Source organism: Danio aesculapii, chromosome 11, assembly GCF_903798145.1.
Source record: "Danio aesculapii chromosome 11, fDanAes4.1, whole genome shotgun sequence".
In the NCBI taxonomy this organism is placed as follows: domain Eukaryota; kingdom Metazoa; phylum Chordata; class Actinopteri; order Cypriniformes; family Danionidae; genus Danio; species Danio aesculapii.
In genome coordinates, this window is record NC_079445.1 from 14,531,927 (window position 1) to 14,546,973 (window position 15,047).

Genomic DNA, 15,047 nt, shown 5'->3' on the forward strand with positions numbered 1-15,047 from the left:
TTTACAACTGAAAATGCATTAAAGTATAAGTCAAACAATAAGGATACAATGAGGTACCATTAGTTAATGTTAGTCCATTTATTACAAAAAAAATGAATAATATTTATATATACACTCACCGGACACTTTATTAGGTTAACACAAATTTCTAATGCAATTCAAACCGAGCATCAGAATGGGGAAGAAAGGTGATTTAAGTGACTTTGAGCGTGTTATGGTTGTTAGTGCCAGATGGGCTGGTCTGAGTATTTCAGAAACTACTGATCTAAAGGGATTTTCATATGCAACAATATCTAGGGTTTACCCAGAATGGTCCGAAAAAGAGAAAATATCATGTGAGTGGCAGTTCTGTGTGTGCAAATGCCTTGTTGATGCCAGAGGTCGGAGGAGAATGGCCAGACTGGTTCCAGCTGATTAAAAAGGCAACAGTAACTCAACTAACCACTCGTTACAACCAAGGTATGCAGAAATATCTGTATATGTCTAACCTTGAGGCAGATGCGCTACAGCAGCAGAAGACCACACCGGGTGACACTACTGTTAACTGATGCTACAATTTGCACAGACTCACTAAAATTGGACAATAGAAAATTGGAAAAACGCCACCTGGTCTGTCGAGTCTCGATTTCTGCTACATTTGAATGGGGGGGTAAGAATTTGGTGTCAACAACATGAAAGCATGGATCCATCCTGCCTTGTATCAACAGTTGAGGCTGGTGGTGGTGTAATGGTGTGAGGGATATTTCCTTGGCACACTTTGGGCCCCAATTGAGTATCGTGTCAATGCCACAGCCTACCTAAGTATTGTTGCTGACCGTGTCCATCCTACTGATGGCTACATCCGGCAGGATAACGCCATGTCATAATGCATCAATCATCTCAGACTGGTTTCTTGAACATGAAAATAAATTTAATGTACTCAAATGGCCTTCACAGCCACCAAATCTCAATCCAATAGAGCACCTTTGGGATATGGTGAAACAGGAGATTCGCACCATGGATGTGCAGCTGACAAATTTGCAGTAACTGCGTGATGCTATCATGTTAATATAGACTAAAATCTCTGAGGAACATTTCCAATACCAATGTTGAATCTATGCCACAAAGGATTAAGGCAGTTCTGGAGGCAAAAGGGGTTCAACTCGGTACTAGTAAAGTGTACCTAATAAAGGGGCCGGTGAGTGTTTTCATCTTATTAATTGTCATTAATGACAATTTCAACATTTACTAATGTATTATAAAATCCAAAGTCATTAGATATTTGTTAGTTAATTATTTAGGTAATTAGTTAGTTATGGAAAGTGAATGACTGCATTTACATTAACTGTTGTTAACAAAGCTTATGCATTCATCACTTCTCAGTATATTCAGTATTACACTGTTAACTGTTAATTTTTGTAAATGACAGTATTTAACTGTAATATGAACTGTATTTTACTGTAGGACCATTATGCAGTATGCTACTGTATTTTAAAGTTGCATTGTGAAAGTTACTGTATATTTTAGAGTAAATAAATACATACAATATTGTAAATACATATACAGCTAAATAAATGATGCTGTAAATGTAAATGCATTTTTGCTGTAATAGATTTACAGTAAATTACCGGCAAACAGCTGGAAAGTCTTAACAGTGTCCACTTTAGACAGTTTTAAAGACAAGGAGTAATTTTAAGCCAGGTGGGCCAATGGAAGTGTAAAATTAGGATGACTAAACGACTGAATTAAATCGAATATTTTAAATATACTAAATGCAAAATAATTATACATATTTAACTATATAATTTAAAATATATATATATATATGTGCTAGTATATTTAATAAACAAAACACTTTTTGTTCAAAATTTGCAAGTCAAATCTTCCTTAACTATTTCATTGTTATTATTGTTATTATAGAAAATAATTTAGCTGAGTTGTAATTGAGATAAAATATATCTCCAATGTGAGAGATAATTTAGCACAATTTTAGGGCCAGAACAGAAGGACAAGACCTGTCTGTTAAATTATGTCTGATGCATGAGACCGTGCTTATTAATCTGTTAATAAAACATGCATAGCAACGTCTAGCACGGACACAGAAGTATTAAATCTGCTGGGAGGGAATGAATAGACATGAGACATAAGACAACAGTCATATGGTAATTAACATAACACAGGAAGGGCACGAGCTCAATTAGCCCAGACACCCTTCTTAGGCTTAGGCTTGGGAAATGAAAATATCATAGACTGGACCAGTTATTTTATTGAGCGATTCTCTCTCTTTCCTCCAGCACACCTTTCAGTGGCGCCTTCAGGAAAGATCTGTGCTTCCTGTAGGCAGCTCAGGAAAACAGTCCAAGTTTGAATTTAAATTGGCTTCCCCTCTAAAATGCATGACAGCAGGAGAGATCTCTGCCAAGTTGACTTCTTACTTTTTCTTCCCGTGTCAAAATATGCAAATATAAAGTTTTAAAATTTCTACCCAATTTGTCTCTCTTTATTCTCATAATTCCCCTCAAGCATAGTATCTACCTCCTGATGGGGGTCAAGATTGCAGTCATAATGGTCAGTGAATACACATATATTCTTCATTTTTAGGATACAAAATAAATAAATCCATATTAAATGCAGTGGTCTGTCCAATCTTTCTACATACTTCATGTTAGGGTTGTAAAATTCACCTGACTCACAATTTGATACGATTCACGATACTAATCTCATGATTCACCATTCAGTGATGGTTTTTTAACAAAATTATTTGAAACAAATTTATGGAGCCCTTTCTTTTTTTATTTCTTAAATGTTGCACATATTTTGCTAGATAATATATTTTCTGATATATATATATATATATATATATATATATATATATATATATATATATATATATATATATATATATAGATAATAATATATTTAAAAAAAAACTAATAAAAAAATAATATAGTAGAAACTAAAGACTTATTAATATACTAAAACAGCAATATAAACTAAAACAGCAATTGTGCTGGGATTTTACATTTAAAAAAAGAAATATCAGCATATCTATGTTTTCTGGCATAAGCTGAGGTCTTTGTACATTTACATTGTCCCCTGCTGATGAAAAAAACTCTTTCACTGGGAACTGAGATGGCTGGTGTGGAGAAGAAAGCCTTTCCTAATCCAGAGAGCGGTGTTTACAGAAGTGGTCAATAGGCCCTCTGATCCAGGTGATTGGCCAATGGCATCAAATACTGATTATAAAATAACTGGTTATATAGTAGGATAGAGACGGGAGTTGAACATGATAATGAAGGATTATTAAAGAATAATTAATATTACTTGTATAATTAATTATTATAAGTGTCAGTGTGATACACTTAAGAAAAGATAATCTTAGACATTTTAAAATATTCAATAATAATAAGCAAATTATTTAAATATGCATAAACTAATTTGAAAAGAAGAGGGTAAAATAATCTAATACCAGCTTCTGTAACAGAATAACCTTTTGTTTCAGTCTGAAAAACATCTTCACACTTTCGGTTTTGAAAACACTGATGCATCTTGTGATCTCGGTAGCACTCGTTGGAGCAAGCGGAGCTGCAGCGAGCTTGCGCCTGTAACAACAGCGCTGCCTTATGGAATAAAATCGCTGTCATAAATATTTAATGCGTAAATAAAAGTCATGCATCTGTAATTACAAAAACGTAAAGGAAAACTGAACGTACTTATAATTTTGCAAGGGTACAATTCCAAAACCTGTGATTAGCACAGACACAGATACTTTTTTTTTTGCCTCCTAACCATCCCCATATCATAATTGGCTTCATCACTCTGTCTTCTCTTCACCAATCAGCTGGTGTGGGTCTGGTGCAATATGGCTGCCATCACGTTATCTAGATGGATGCTGCACACTGGTGGTGGATGAGGTGATTCCCCCCAAAAATGTTTAAGAGCTTTGAGTGTCCAAAAAGCTCCTTATTATTAAAGGAAATTTTATTATAATTAACATTGGACGTAAGTGCTATTTTAACCCTCTATTGCATGAATTTTTGTTTTATACATTATATATACATATATACATTATACCATATATACATTAGAAAAGTTTTTAATTTACCATAAACAATATCAATAAGTAATATTTCATCAAACACCAGCCATAAATGGCAACAAATGGAAAAACTAGTCTATGGAGGATGAGGGAGCTCTCAAATTTCTAAAATCGAAAAAAAAAAAAAAAAAAAAAATCTCAAAGGGCACCTAGTTTACCCCTTTTTTAAGATTTAATATTATGGTTTTGAGTGTGCCAGTTAAAAAAAAACGAATTAGAATTTTTTATACAATGTGTTAAAAAGAGTCATTTTAGGGGGCGTGTACACGTTGTTGTTTTAGGGGTGTGTTGCTTCACATTTTGAAAATTACTTCCCGCTTAACTTAATGAGGGGGTGGAGCCAAGAGTTCCCCTGCTTTGTGTATGGCAACAGACAGGCAGACAGAAAGAAGCAACATGAGTGAGAGGACCAGCATTCAGCCGTACATGTACGACTCGGACACAGACCAAGCAGAGAGTACAAAATCATTTGTGTCTTTGTATAGTTTTACAGCCAAATGTGTGCTAGTTTAAGGTGCCGAGCTTGTACACCAAGACTAATAACCACACACACTGATTTAAATTTGATTCAGGCTAGATCTAAAGGGCGTCACACACCGGATGTGCCGCTCAGAGCTGTAACATGGCACACCAGACGCGCACATTCGCATGTTATTTAAAATGAAACTATTCAGATGGCGCTCTGTGGCGCGGCAGAAATATGAAATGTGTCCTGAGTCATGGCTGGGCACTGCGGACAGCCGCCGACTTGCAGCACCAGTCTGTGTACACTTATAGAAACCTATGTTTAGAATTCTAAAATGCATGGCGCTGCACGTCACCGAGCTGCGCTTCTGGTGTGCGACCTGCTTAGGGCAAGTTCCTTATTTCCATTGGAGGGATGCACAGATGAAGCAACGCGCTCGCACTTTTCAGCTGCACCTAGTTAAGATCACAGGGAGCTTCTGTGACCACGAGAAATGCAAACAGCAGAAGTTTAAGGAAGACGCAATGAAAAGTACACGTTTGCAAACCCACCTAAAGTTACAAACAATGACGCCGATGAGAACGATCTTGTGGTTAATGTTGATCTTGTGTTGAGCCCAATGAGCCTTACATCTAAAAATAGAGCAAGGGTGTTTCTCTGGTGACATTGCTTTGACTCACGCTCAAAATGGCGGACGTGAAACAACAAACTGAGGATATGGTAATTCGTGCCTGTCAATCAATATTAGTGGGCGGGGGGACCGCACTCCTACGTCAAGTTGTGGTCGATCTCAAAACCGCTCCAATTGGTCCACTGTTTTTATGTTGTTAAATTGAAAAAAAAAAAAGGACTGGGTGTGTTTATATCAGCCCAATATGACGGTATATACACTATACCTACACATATGTCTGTCCAAACAGCTTGAAAAGTAGATTTCACCAAAGGTGCCCTTTAATTTGTGTTCTGAAAATGAACAAAGGTCTTAGGGAACAACATGAGGGTGACCAATTAATAACAGAATTTTCTTTTTGGGTGAAATAACTCTTTATACTAAAATGCTCAAACTAAACAAACTATTGATTTTACTCACCTTCAATTGCAAAAGGTTTACCAACGGTCAGCAGCTTGCAGTCAGCATCAATGGACACCTCATAGTCCAGCAGGGCTTTGTCCATGATAAATGCATCAAGTTGAGGCGGATCTGTCCTTCACAACATAAAAAAAGAGGTGGGCTACAAAACTACTACACACAGGCCTCCAAGTACCGCACTCTCATTAAACATGCACAGTATGATTTTCATAAGTCAGATTGTGCATCTCATTCTGGTGCAAATGGAACACAGACATCATTTGTCTGAGCTAAATGTTCATAAACTGCAGCGGCAGCCATAAATCAGCAGCTATACGCTAAACTAGATGCAAGCTGAATAGAGCCTGAAAAGGAATTTTAATGGAAAGAGACACCTTAAGGGCAGTGACCCACCCTTACTTAATTTAATGCTAATAAAAGGTGTCATTAATCAAAAAGTTCAGCCAGCAGCATATCCGAAGTCAAACAAATTCAGTAGTACAACTTGATTCTTTTTTTCATATATTGTGTTATTAGCTATTTCTGTTATCTAGCTAAACTAATATGATCAATCTAAATGATTATTGTCAAGTGAAACCTAAAAAAATGTCACCACCAGTAGTTTTATTGACATCTGAGTACAAACACAAGAGCATATAAATCATTAAAATGCATGACATCAAAAGGCAGAAACAGAGAGACTGAAAATCAAATTTTGGAGAAATGAATTGCTTTGCTGCTTCATTGCGATACATATGGTCATTGATACCTCTGATCCTCTTTTCAAAATTAAAAAAAGGATTAAAGTGTTTTCAGCCAGTTCAAATACTTCATGGATCTTTGACTCTTTTGAAGACGTTTGCCTCTTTTAAGTTTTTCTCCCAATTACATTCTGAATGATACTTCCAAAAAATTAAATGAAGTAACTTCAATGCCATAATTTCAGTTAATTCTACCATCTGTCACACAGACTAAACCCTTTACTAAGGAATTAATGAGAGAAGAAAGACTTGACAACTCTCAGAATGTTAATATGTTTTGCTGTTTCTTCTAAACTGATCTCTGGTTTTGGGTGCAAACTTACAGTGACCCAGGAGCAAATATAATCTCACAAAACAAATACATAAACCAACAGAATGACATCAATAAAGCAAACTTAAGCTCACAAGACAACAACATTAATAAAGCAAGCGAAAGCGAACAACACAATGACATTAAATGGATAGTTCACACAAGAATAAAAATGTACTCATTATTTTCTCACCCTCAAGTGGTCCCAACCCTTTATGAGGTTCTATCTTCTATTTAAAGCAAAAGACGATAGCTTCAAGCTTTCTTTAAAAAATCTTATTTTGTTTTAAATAGAAGATAGAAACTCATAAAGGGTTGGAACCACTTGATGGTGAGAAAACGAGTGCATTTTTATTCTTGTGTGAACTATCCCTTTAATGTCATTGTGTTGTATGCTTTTGCTTGCTTTATTAATGTTTTGAAACAAGTAAAAGGTGAGGAAATGATGATAGAATGTTCATTTTTGGGTAAACTATCCTTTTAAACCACAACACAACAGAAATGCTACCAACCAGGGAGGCAGTTTCTCTCTAATGAAATCATGGAGGACATAGTACAATATATATTAAATTATGTATGTATGCATGTATGTATGTATGTATGTATGTATGTATGTATGTATGTGTATATATATATATATATATATATATATATATATATATATATATATATATATATATATATATATATATATATATATATATATATATATATATATATATATATATATATATATATATTGAGGGCATGTTCAAATCCACTTTTGGTATGCTCTGCGTCGCGGCGCATGGTCTAACAGGGTAGTGCTTATTCTCTTAATGAGTTATGGGTGTGTTTTGAGAATAAACCAATCAGAGTCTCATCCCCCATTCCCTTTAAAAGTCAGCTGCGTTGCACCATGGCACATTTGCTATTTACACGGCAGACTTTGTAAGTTGAAAAACGATTCACTAGCGAGAAATCAGTTAAACAGACCATCTGCAGCGCAAGGTTAATGAATGAGCCTCCTTCAATCGGTCTTTACTTTCACTTTCTCTTTCTCTATTTTGCGGATAAGGAAACAGTGGAAACTCACTCCACTAAAGACATGCATTAGCCTCCATAATTAATTTTGTTTGTTAAGTGCAAAGATTTGTTTCAAAACAATTTCTAAATTCAGTTTTAATTTTCAAAATACCAATAAATGAACAATAATAATGTTGTCCATGCTGTGCCCCATATGGTCTAAAACCTGACAGGTGGACAAATCTTAGCTTGTTTTTATTAAAACAAATGTAAAAGAGCATGTAACAAATAATACTGCTAATAAAAATAACATTATATGAAAAACAAGTTGTCGTGAATAAACTGAAAAAAGCCCCCCCGAGATGAAGAAGGCATGGAGGCAGTGGTTTTTGTAGAAAATAAAATTTTTGTAATATTTTATTCCTTTAATTCTTTTTCATTTGTAAAGATATATGTGATTTGCTGTACATCCTGTGTGTTTTAAACAATGTGTAAGCGAGGCGCACAACTAACGCGCTCTGCGCTGGACTTTAGACTTGCTTACAGCTGGTCTATTGCACAGTCTATTTTAGTTACTCAAAATATCACTCCGCCAACAATGTTTGCTATTTAAACAACGTGGCGGAAAACGGGAAAACTACTGTTCCGCTGGTCTGAAAATTGGTCTGTGCGTTATTGCGCTGGGTGTAATATAAGGGCCCATAATCTTAAGTGAGCAAAATCCCCTGTTTTGTCATCACTTCAGACATTATACTAGAGAATCATTCAAATACTAGCTCTAAAGTAATGTTTTAGCAACGCTTTCTGCTGTTCTGATGGTCAGCTGCAGATGTGAATCAATGGCGGAAGAAAGTAGTTCCTTGCACAAAAGGATTTTTGAAACTCTCTGTGTTTGATTTTTCTTTTTTATAAACACGAATATGTCAACTGTTGTATAAACACAATATTACACTCGTTGCAGTGCAATATGGCTTGTATATCATCAATGGTGGGACACTAGAACCATCGCACACCTCCCACCAGTGCCGTTATACAGCCATATCACACTGCTACGTGCGATATTGCTCATATTTCACTTGACCATTTGATCAAAATCTTGTTCTAGTTTGTACTTCCTACATTCAAGAAATACATTATTGTTGGGTTCATTACATTATACTTCAACATTGTACATTATACATCAACATTAAAATGTTCACATAACCCCTGTGTGCTGGAACCCAAATAATGATGTGTCATTTTGATTCGATTGATCTTAAAATGTGTACTTGATTTTTAAGTGATAAAAATGTTTTTGCTGCATGTTTTATTATGTTGGGTCATGTTAAAATAATGTTTAAGCACACCCAAGCTTCAAGATGTCTATTCTTGCTTCTTCTCAGATTCTGTATATAGAAGCCACTTTGGGAACAGCATCTCTTTAAAGGCGCAACTGATACAGGAGAATTATGGGAAAATATTGTTCATTTACAAATCCATTACACTGAGAATTTCTAATTTCGTTTCTGGGTAATTAAGGTTTCACTGTCAACACTGTTTGGGAGTATTTCCGTTGTGTTGTGGCCAAGCGGCAACCTCCCGCTCTCCCTCGTGAAGCAAAAACGGAAGTAACTGAAACTGCAATTCATGGAAATACCGCTAGTCCTGGCTCCATAATAGAGCAAATTTCTCTAAAATGGCCAACTTTACAGCAGAAAAAAAGGTGTTTACAGCATGGTACAAAGAACGATTTTTGTTCATTTAGCTAATATTACACTTTATGACATCTGTGAGGGGGTGAATTTTTTTTTATAGCTCATCCGTTTCTTTTAGGGTTATATTAATTCTGCATAATTAAGGGCATGGCCACTTGAGTGACAGCTAGGTCTCGCTGATCGCCGTCACTTCACCTCAGCTGATTCCGGCTGATTAGCCGCTAAGCTCGGCATATACATCATATTTTTGTTTTGTTTCATGTGGCTTTACACAGTTAGTTGCTTTTTGGAATCATTTCCTACACTTATCAGATAATACGGCAAGCTGTGTACACTTAATTGTGCTCACAAACCATTATCGTAGCCTCCATTTCCCTGGTGAGTGAAATTATATACCATCTATAAATGTATTTGTTTTATTTAAGATAATTTATTATTTATATTTTTCTTTAGAACTTGAATGCACTCAGAATCTGACAGATTGATTAGCTGTAGGCTACAAAACAGTCATTTGAAACGTCATACAGTATTATGCCTGGATTTAAAAAATAGCCTTGCATTTATTAACACAGACTATATTTGAAGTATTTGGAGGTAATTCGCGTTTTTCTCCTGTAGAAAAACGTCATAAGAACGATGTTTAGTGGCTCAATGTATCACAACTGTGTTTTTAAAAAACTAAACACTTTATTGATATAGTGTACAATCAAGCACATGTGGTCAGAACACAAACAAGTTGCAGGTAATTAAGTATTAAACGTTTCTCCCAAAGAAAAGCCTGTCTAAGCAAAATGCTAGCAGGCCTCTCCGCTCACACTCCACCTATTTGCCCTTGTTTGGTATGCCCCGGTCAGTGCGATGATGCGCAAAAAAAATTGCGATGGTTGGCCACGCCTACTGGTAGCTTCTTTTGCGTTTTTCAGAATCCTATGGGTGAAGTCACGGATACTACATCCATATCTTTTACAGTCTATGGTTGTGGCTTAATGTCATTGCGTTGTGGCTCAATGCTGTTTATATTCTGTTTGTATATAAATTTAAACACTTATATTTGTTTAATGTTGTTGTGATCTTAAATCATTGTGTTGTGAATTTACGTTTTTTTTTGTGTTGTGAACTTATGCTGTTGTGTTGTAACCCTATTAATTCTGTTGTGTGGTGCTACTGGGCCACCATATGGTTAGTAGAGGAAAATCCATGTATTCCCAATTATAGTTTACTTTAACTGAATTAAGCTTTAGTTAAAAATCAGAAATAATTTAATGTTTAAATAAACAAATAATAACAACACACTATTCATTTATTGATATGTGCGTGACAGACTGTGGCACTGCAGCTGGTAGAAAACAATAAACAACTCGCCTGGTGAACAGCAGTGAGAGGGAATCTCAAATCTTTGACTGAAATATGCTGAGAGAAAAAAACAATGCTTCAGGCAAACACCTCATTTTAATGACAGTTTTATATTTATTTATTTAATTATTTGGGCAAAATATTGACGGTTGTACTGTCAACCAGTGAGTCGCTAGAAAGACTGTTTTGGAGATTCACTATGCATTTGCATAGTAATGAAGAGGTTGTAACTGCTGTTTGAATGGCCATGCAGTTTATTTATTTATTGCTAAATTTTGATTTGTGGTAAAAGTGTTTGCTTCTGCAACTATACCAGGAGCACTTACTACAATCTGCTGTCTGCATGCTGTTGGGTGAATTGTCTCTTACTTGAGAGTGGCAACTCCATCAGGTGTGGTAGGTTCGTTGAATTTCCGCATATATTCATGCATCTCAGGAAAACTCTTTTTCATGTAATCCTCTGCACTGCTTTCCCGAACTGTGCCGAATCGGAATCCCTGAGAAGGGTGATGGAGCTGAGGCCAAGGGCAGGAAAAACAAATACAGACTTTATTGTACATTATAGAGAAACACACAACAATGTCTCTTTTATCCCTCTGTGTCTCCTCGGTCACTTCTGAATGAAAAATATATATATTTTTAAATGTAAAATACAGCTTATATATAAAGAATACAGCTTCATTGGAATTGTATGAACCTTTGTGACTTTTTACATTTTTTGCAATGCATAGATAAAAAAAATTGGGGACAGGATTCGAGCAGTTCGAGTTCAGAATTCAAACCACTAGAAAATGACAAGCTGTTCCACACAGAGCTTTACATTCATCTAGTGGCATCTAGATGGTCCTAATCTACCTCCTAAAAATTGAATTTGAAAGGGAGAGTTTCACTACTACTCACTAATACTGTGCTAATAAAAAAAAAAACTGTATTACTTAAAAAAAAAATCCAATTGTTTTTAATGGTGAAAAATTCTATTAATTACTGCATGAGTATTATTTTTTTAACCAAATCCTCTCAAAATGCAAAATCAAAAAGAAAAAAAAATTATAAAAAAAATTTAAAAAGTCACATTTGATCAACACAAGTCACATTTCGGTAATTTTGACCAAATGGAGTACAAGTGTGATTCTGTTTTTTGGAGACCCAGAAAGTCCAAGTGGCCACAAACCAGTATTGGGAAACACCCATGCACTCTCGCAGTCACATACGCACTCACACACTACGGCCAATTTAGTTTATCCAATTCACTAATAGTGCACTGTGGGGGAAACTGGAGCACCCAGAGGAAACCCACACGAACACGGGGAGAACATGCAAACTCCGCACAGAAACCACTGTAGTTAATGTCAAGAAATATATTAATGATGATGTTATAAAATTCCATTCCACAAATATGATGGCAAGTTGTCGTGACAAAGACATTTCAAACAATGCTGAATAGCTGAGCGAATGACACGTAATGACAGTTGTCATAAGCATGCATAAATTCTCATTCATATTCATGACAAGTGTTATGTCAAGATTATAAGCTTTCACTACTATCTTATGAACATTTTTTAAGTAAAGAGCTATTGGTTTTATTACTGTATAACCTGTAAGTGTCTCAAAAAAATCTCACCTTGGCATCATGTATTCCTGACACTTCTTCAAAGGTCTTTTCCCCAACCATCACTGCAGCTAGGTTTGCTGTGTAACTGGACAAAACCAGCAGGCAAAATATAGCCCATAGATTCATGAGGAAACGCCCAGTCCAACACTTTGGTGTCTTACTAGAGACTGTGCGGCCAAAGAGGATGGCGTAGCAGAGGTTGAGGGCTGAAGAATAGGAAAAGACCTTTACGCGGTTTCGTCCATGAGGTGTCATTCCAAAGGGACTCTTCCATTCGTAGAGGGTGAGGAACAATGCTGTAATGTGCAGTGCCACAAAAATTCCCATCCACATGGACCAGTGTAACGGCCACATGAATGCTCCAATGGGTGCTGCTGTGTCTTTACTGCGCACCAGTATTCCCAAACTTGTTGAAAAGAATGGACTAGTGAAATCAATCACTTTACTGCGAGCCGAGTTGATGCTAAAGCTGGTAACGGCCATATCAGCTACTCCACTTAGGAGGTCACCCACCAAACCTGTCCACTGCCCTCCCTTGACAGCTCCATATTTCCCATCTCCAACTATGTACAGGTCAAACTCAAAATTCATGTCTTCTGACAGCTTCTCCAATAAATCAATACAGTATCCATAGCAACACTTGCTGTAATCTGGTGGCAAGAAGCTTTTGTTGCCTTGAGCCCGCTCAGCATACAAGTGATCTAGGGTTTCTGAACTGTTTGTCCCTGCATCCAGACAATATTGCCCAGCAGGACAGTTCCCATCCTCATCTACCTCTCGAGTAAAGACGAACGGGTGCTCCACTAGAGTGACCACACGTAGACGACTTCCAGACACAGGAAAGCCAGCTCGCCATCTACGTCCTTCCCTGCCAATTTGGCCTTCTGTGCGCTGCCGAGGCGATGAGCCTTGCCATAATCCCTGCTCCTCCACATTCAACCTACCACCTTCCCAGCTGCCTACAGTCACCCACGTAGGTTGCCCGACGGCATCCCGTTGAAGACTCCAAATGTGGACCCTATGAGATGTGTGTACACGGGAAAGGTTGCGTTGAACGTTGACAGGGCCTGTCAACCCTAAAAAGGATGTATTAGAGAGGAACCTGTGGGTGAGAAAATACAATAGTCAGATCATTTGTGAGCTGATTTGTTACAGTACAGAATGTTATCAAGCTTGTTGTTCTGCTGTTATAACTTAAAGTTCAATAGATGTTGTTGATGTCAGTGTACAATAGCTTTTGTACAAAATAAATCTTGTCAGGCATATTTACAAGCATTCGATGCTTTATGGACTTGAGCTGTGCATCGATGGATTTGCTCTTCAGTGTTTGGACTTTCAGTAGTGATATTTAAACCACACTGAACTGAAGTAAACAGAACTTCTACTCAGAAAACTGGACTGACTCAATTTCAGTTTACTAGAACTTCTATGTTAAGCTGCTTTGACATTGTAAAGGCGCTATAGAAATAAAGATGAATTGAATTGAATTGAATAATGTTGGAAGAGGTCTATATGATCTATAATAAATAAAGATTATTATATTGTTAGCATTCCTTTACATGTCATCTTTGCTCTTGAGAACTGAATGATTTGTGAATTCTGTGTGTGTTGTTTTAGAAAAGGTGTTTTTATTTTCTTGCTTTTATAATTTTTTATTATCCATTAACTTATTTAATCATATAATCAGTAGTCATTTTATTCATTCATTCCTTTTCTTTTCGGCTTGGTCCCTTTATTAATCGGGGGTTGCCACAGCAGAATGAACCGCCAACTCATCCAGCATATGTTTTACACAGTAGATGCCCTTCCAGCTGGAACCCATCACTGGGAAGAATCCATACACACTCATTCACACTCATACACTACGGACAATTTAGCCTAACCAATTCACCAATAGAGCATGTCTTTGGACTTGTGGGAGAAACCAGAAAACCTGGTTGAAACCCACGCGAACACGGGAAGAACATGCAAACTCCACACAGAAATGCCAACTGACCCAGCCAAGGCTCAAACCAGCGACCTTCTTGCTGTGAGGCAATCGTGCTACCTACTTCGCCACCGTGACACCCCAGTAGTCATTTATGAACAGTTATTACCATTTGATTATTTTCATGGTTTAATAATTTATTAAAGGTTTGATTTTTAATTTGATTATTCTTTTTTTTTATTGTATTTTTATATTTACATTGAAGCTAAGCAGGGCTGAGCCTGGTCAGTACCTGGATGGGAGGCCGCATGGGAAAACTAGGTTGTTGGAAGTGGCTGCATGGCACTTCTTGTAAAGAGTAGGGGTATAACCCCGGTATCCTGACCAAATTCCTTTCATCGGTCCTTACCCATCATGGCCTCCCAATCCTCCCCATCCACCAAATTGGCTCTATCACTAGCTACGTTTCCATCCACCTATTTTTATGCACATATCCAAAATGCACATAAAAAATAGGTTGATGGAAACACCAAGATGCGCATAAATTTTGAAAATGCGCTTAAAAAAATGATGCGCATATTTGAGTGGGATAAACTTTCGATGACAAAAGATACGCATAAACTACAATCAAAACACTTTTACCGAACAAATTTCAGTATGCGCATGAAAAAGTAATGTGATTTTGTAATAAGAGATCATGTGATGATAAAAATGTGTGTGAATGGACAAACCAGCAGGCTGAGCACACTGTAAAACATCTGAAATGTTGTTT

At 36.7% G+C, this 15,047-nt stretch overlaps 1 protein-coding gene across 1 annotated transcript in view; it reads right to left on the reverse strand.

Moving 5' to 3' along the window:
- The window catches only part of grin3bb (glutamate receptor, ionotropic, N-methyl-D-aspartate 3Bb), a 221,657-nt gene that overhangs the window by 38,903 nt on the left and 167,707 nt on the right, over window positions 1–15,047 (reverse strand). Inside the window, exons 3-5 of the mRNA XM_056468617.1 lie at window positions 12,358–13,450; window positions 11,106–11,251; window positions 5,635–5,750 (exon numbers count right to left, since the gene is read on the reverse strand). Coding sequence (XP_056324592.1) covers window positions 5,635–5,750; window positions 11,106–11,251; window positions 12,358–13,450 — 1,355 coding nt within the window. The remainder of the gene's footprint in view (window positions 1–5,634; window positions 5,751–11,105; window positions 11,252–12,357; window positions 13,451–15,047) is intronic.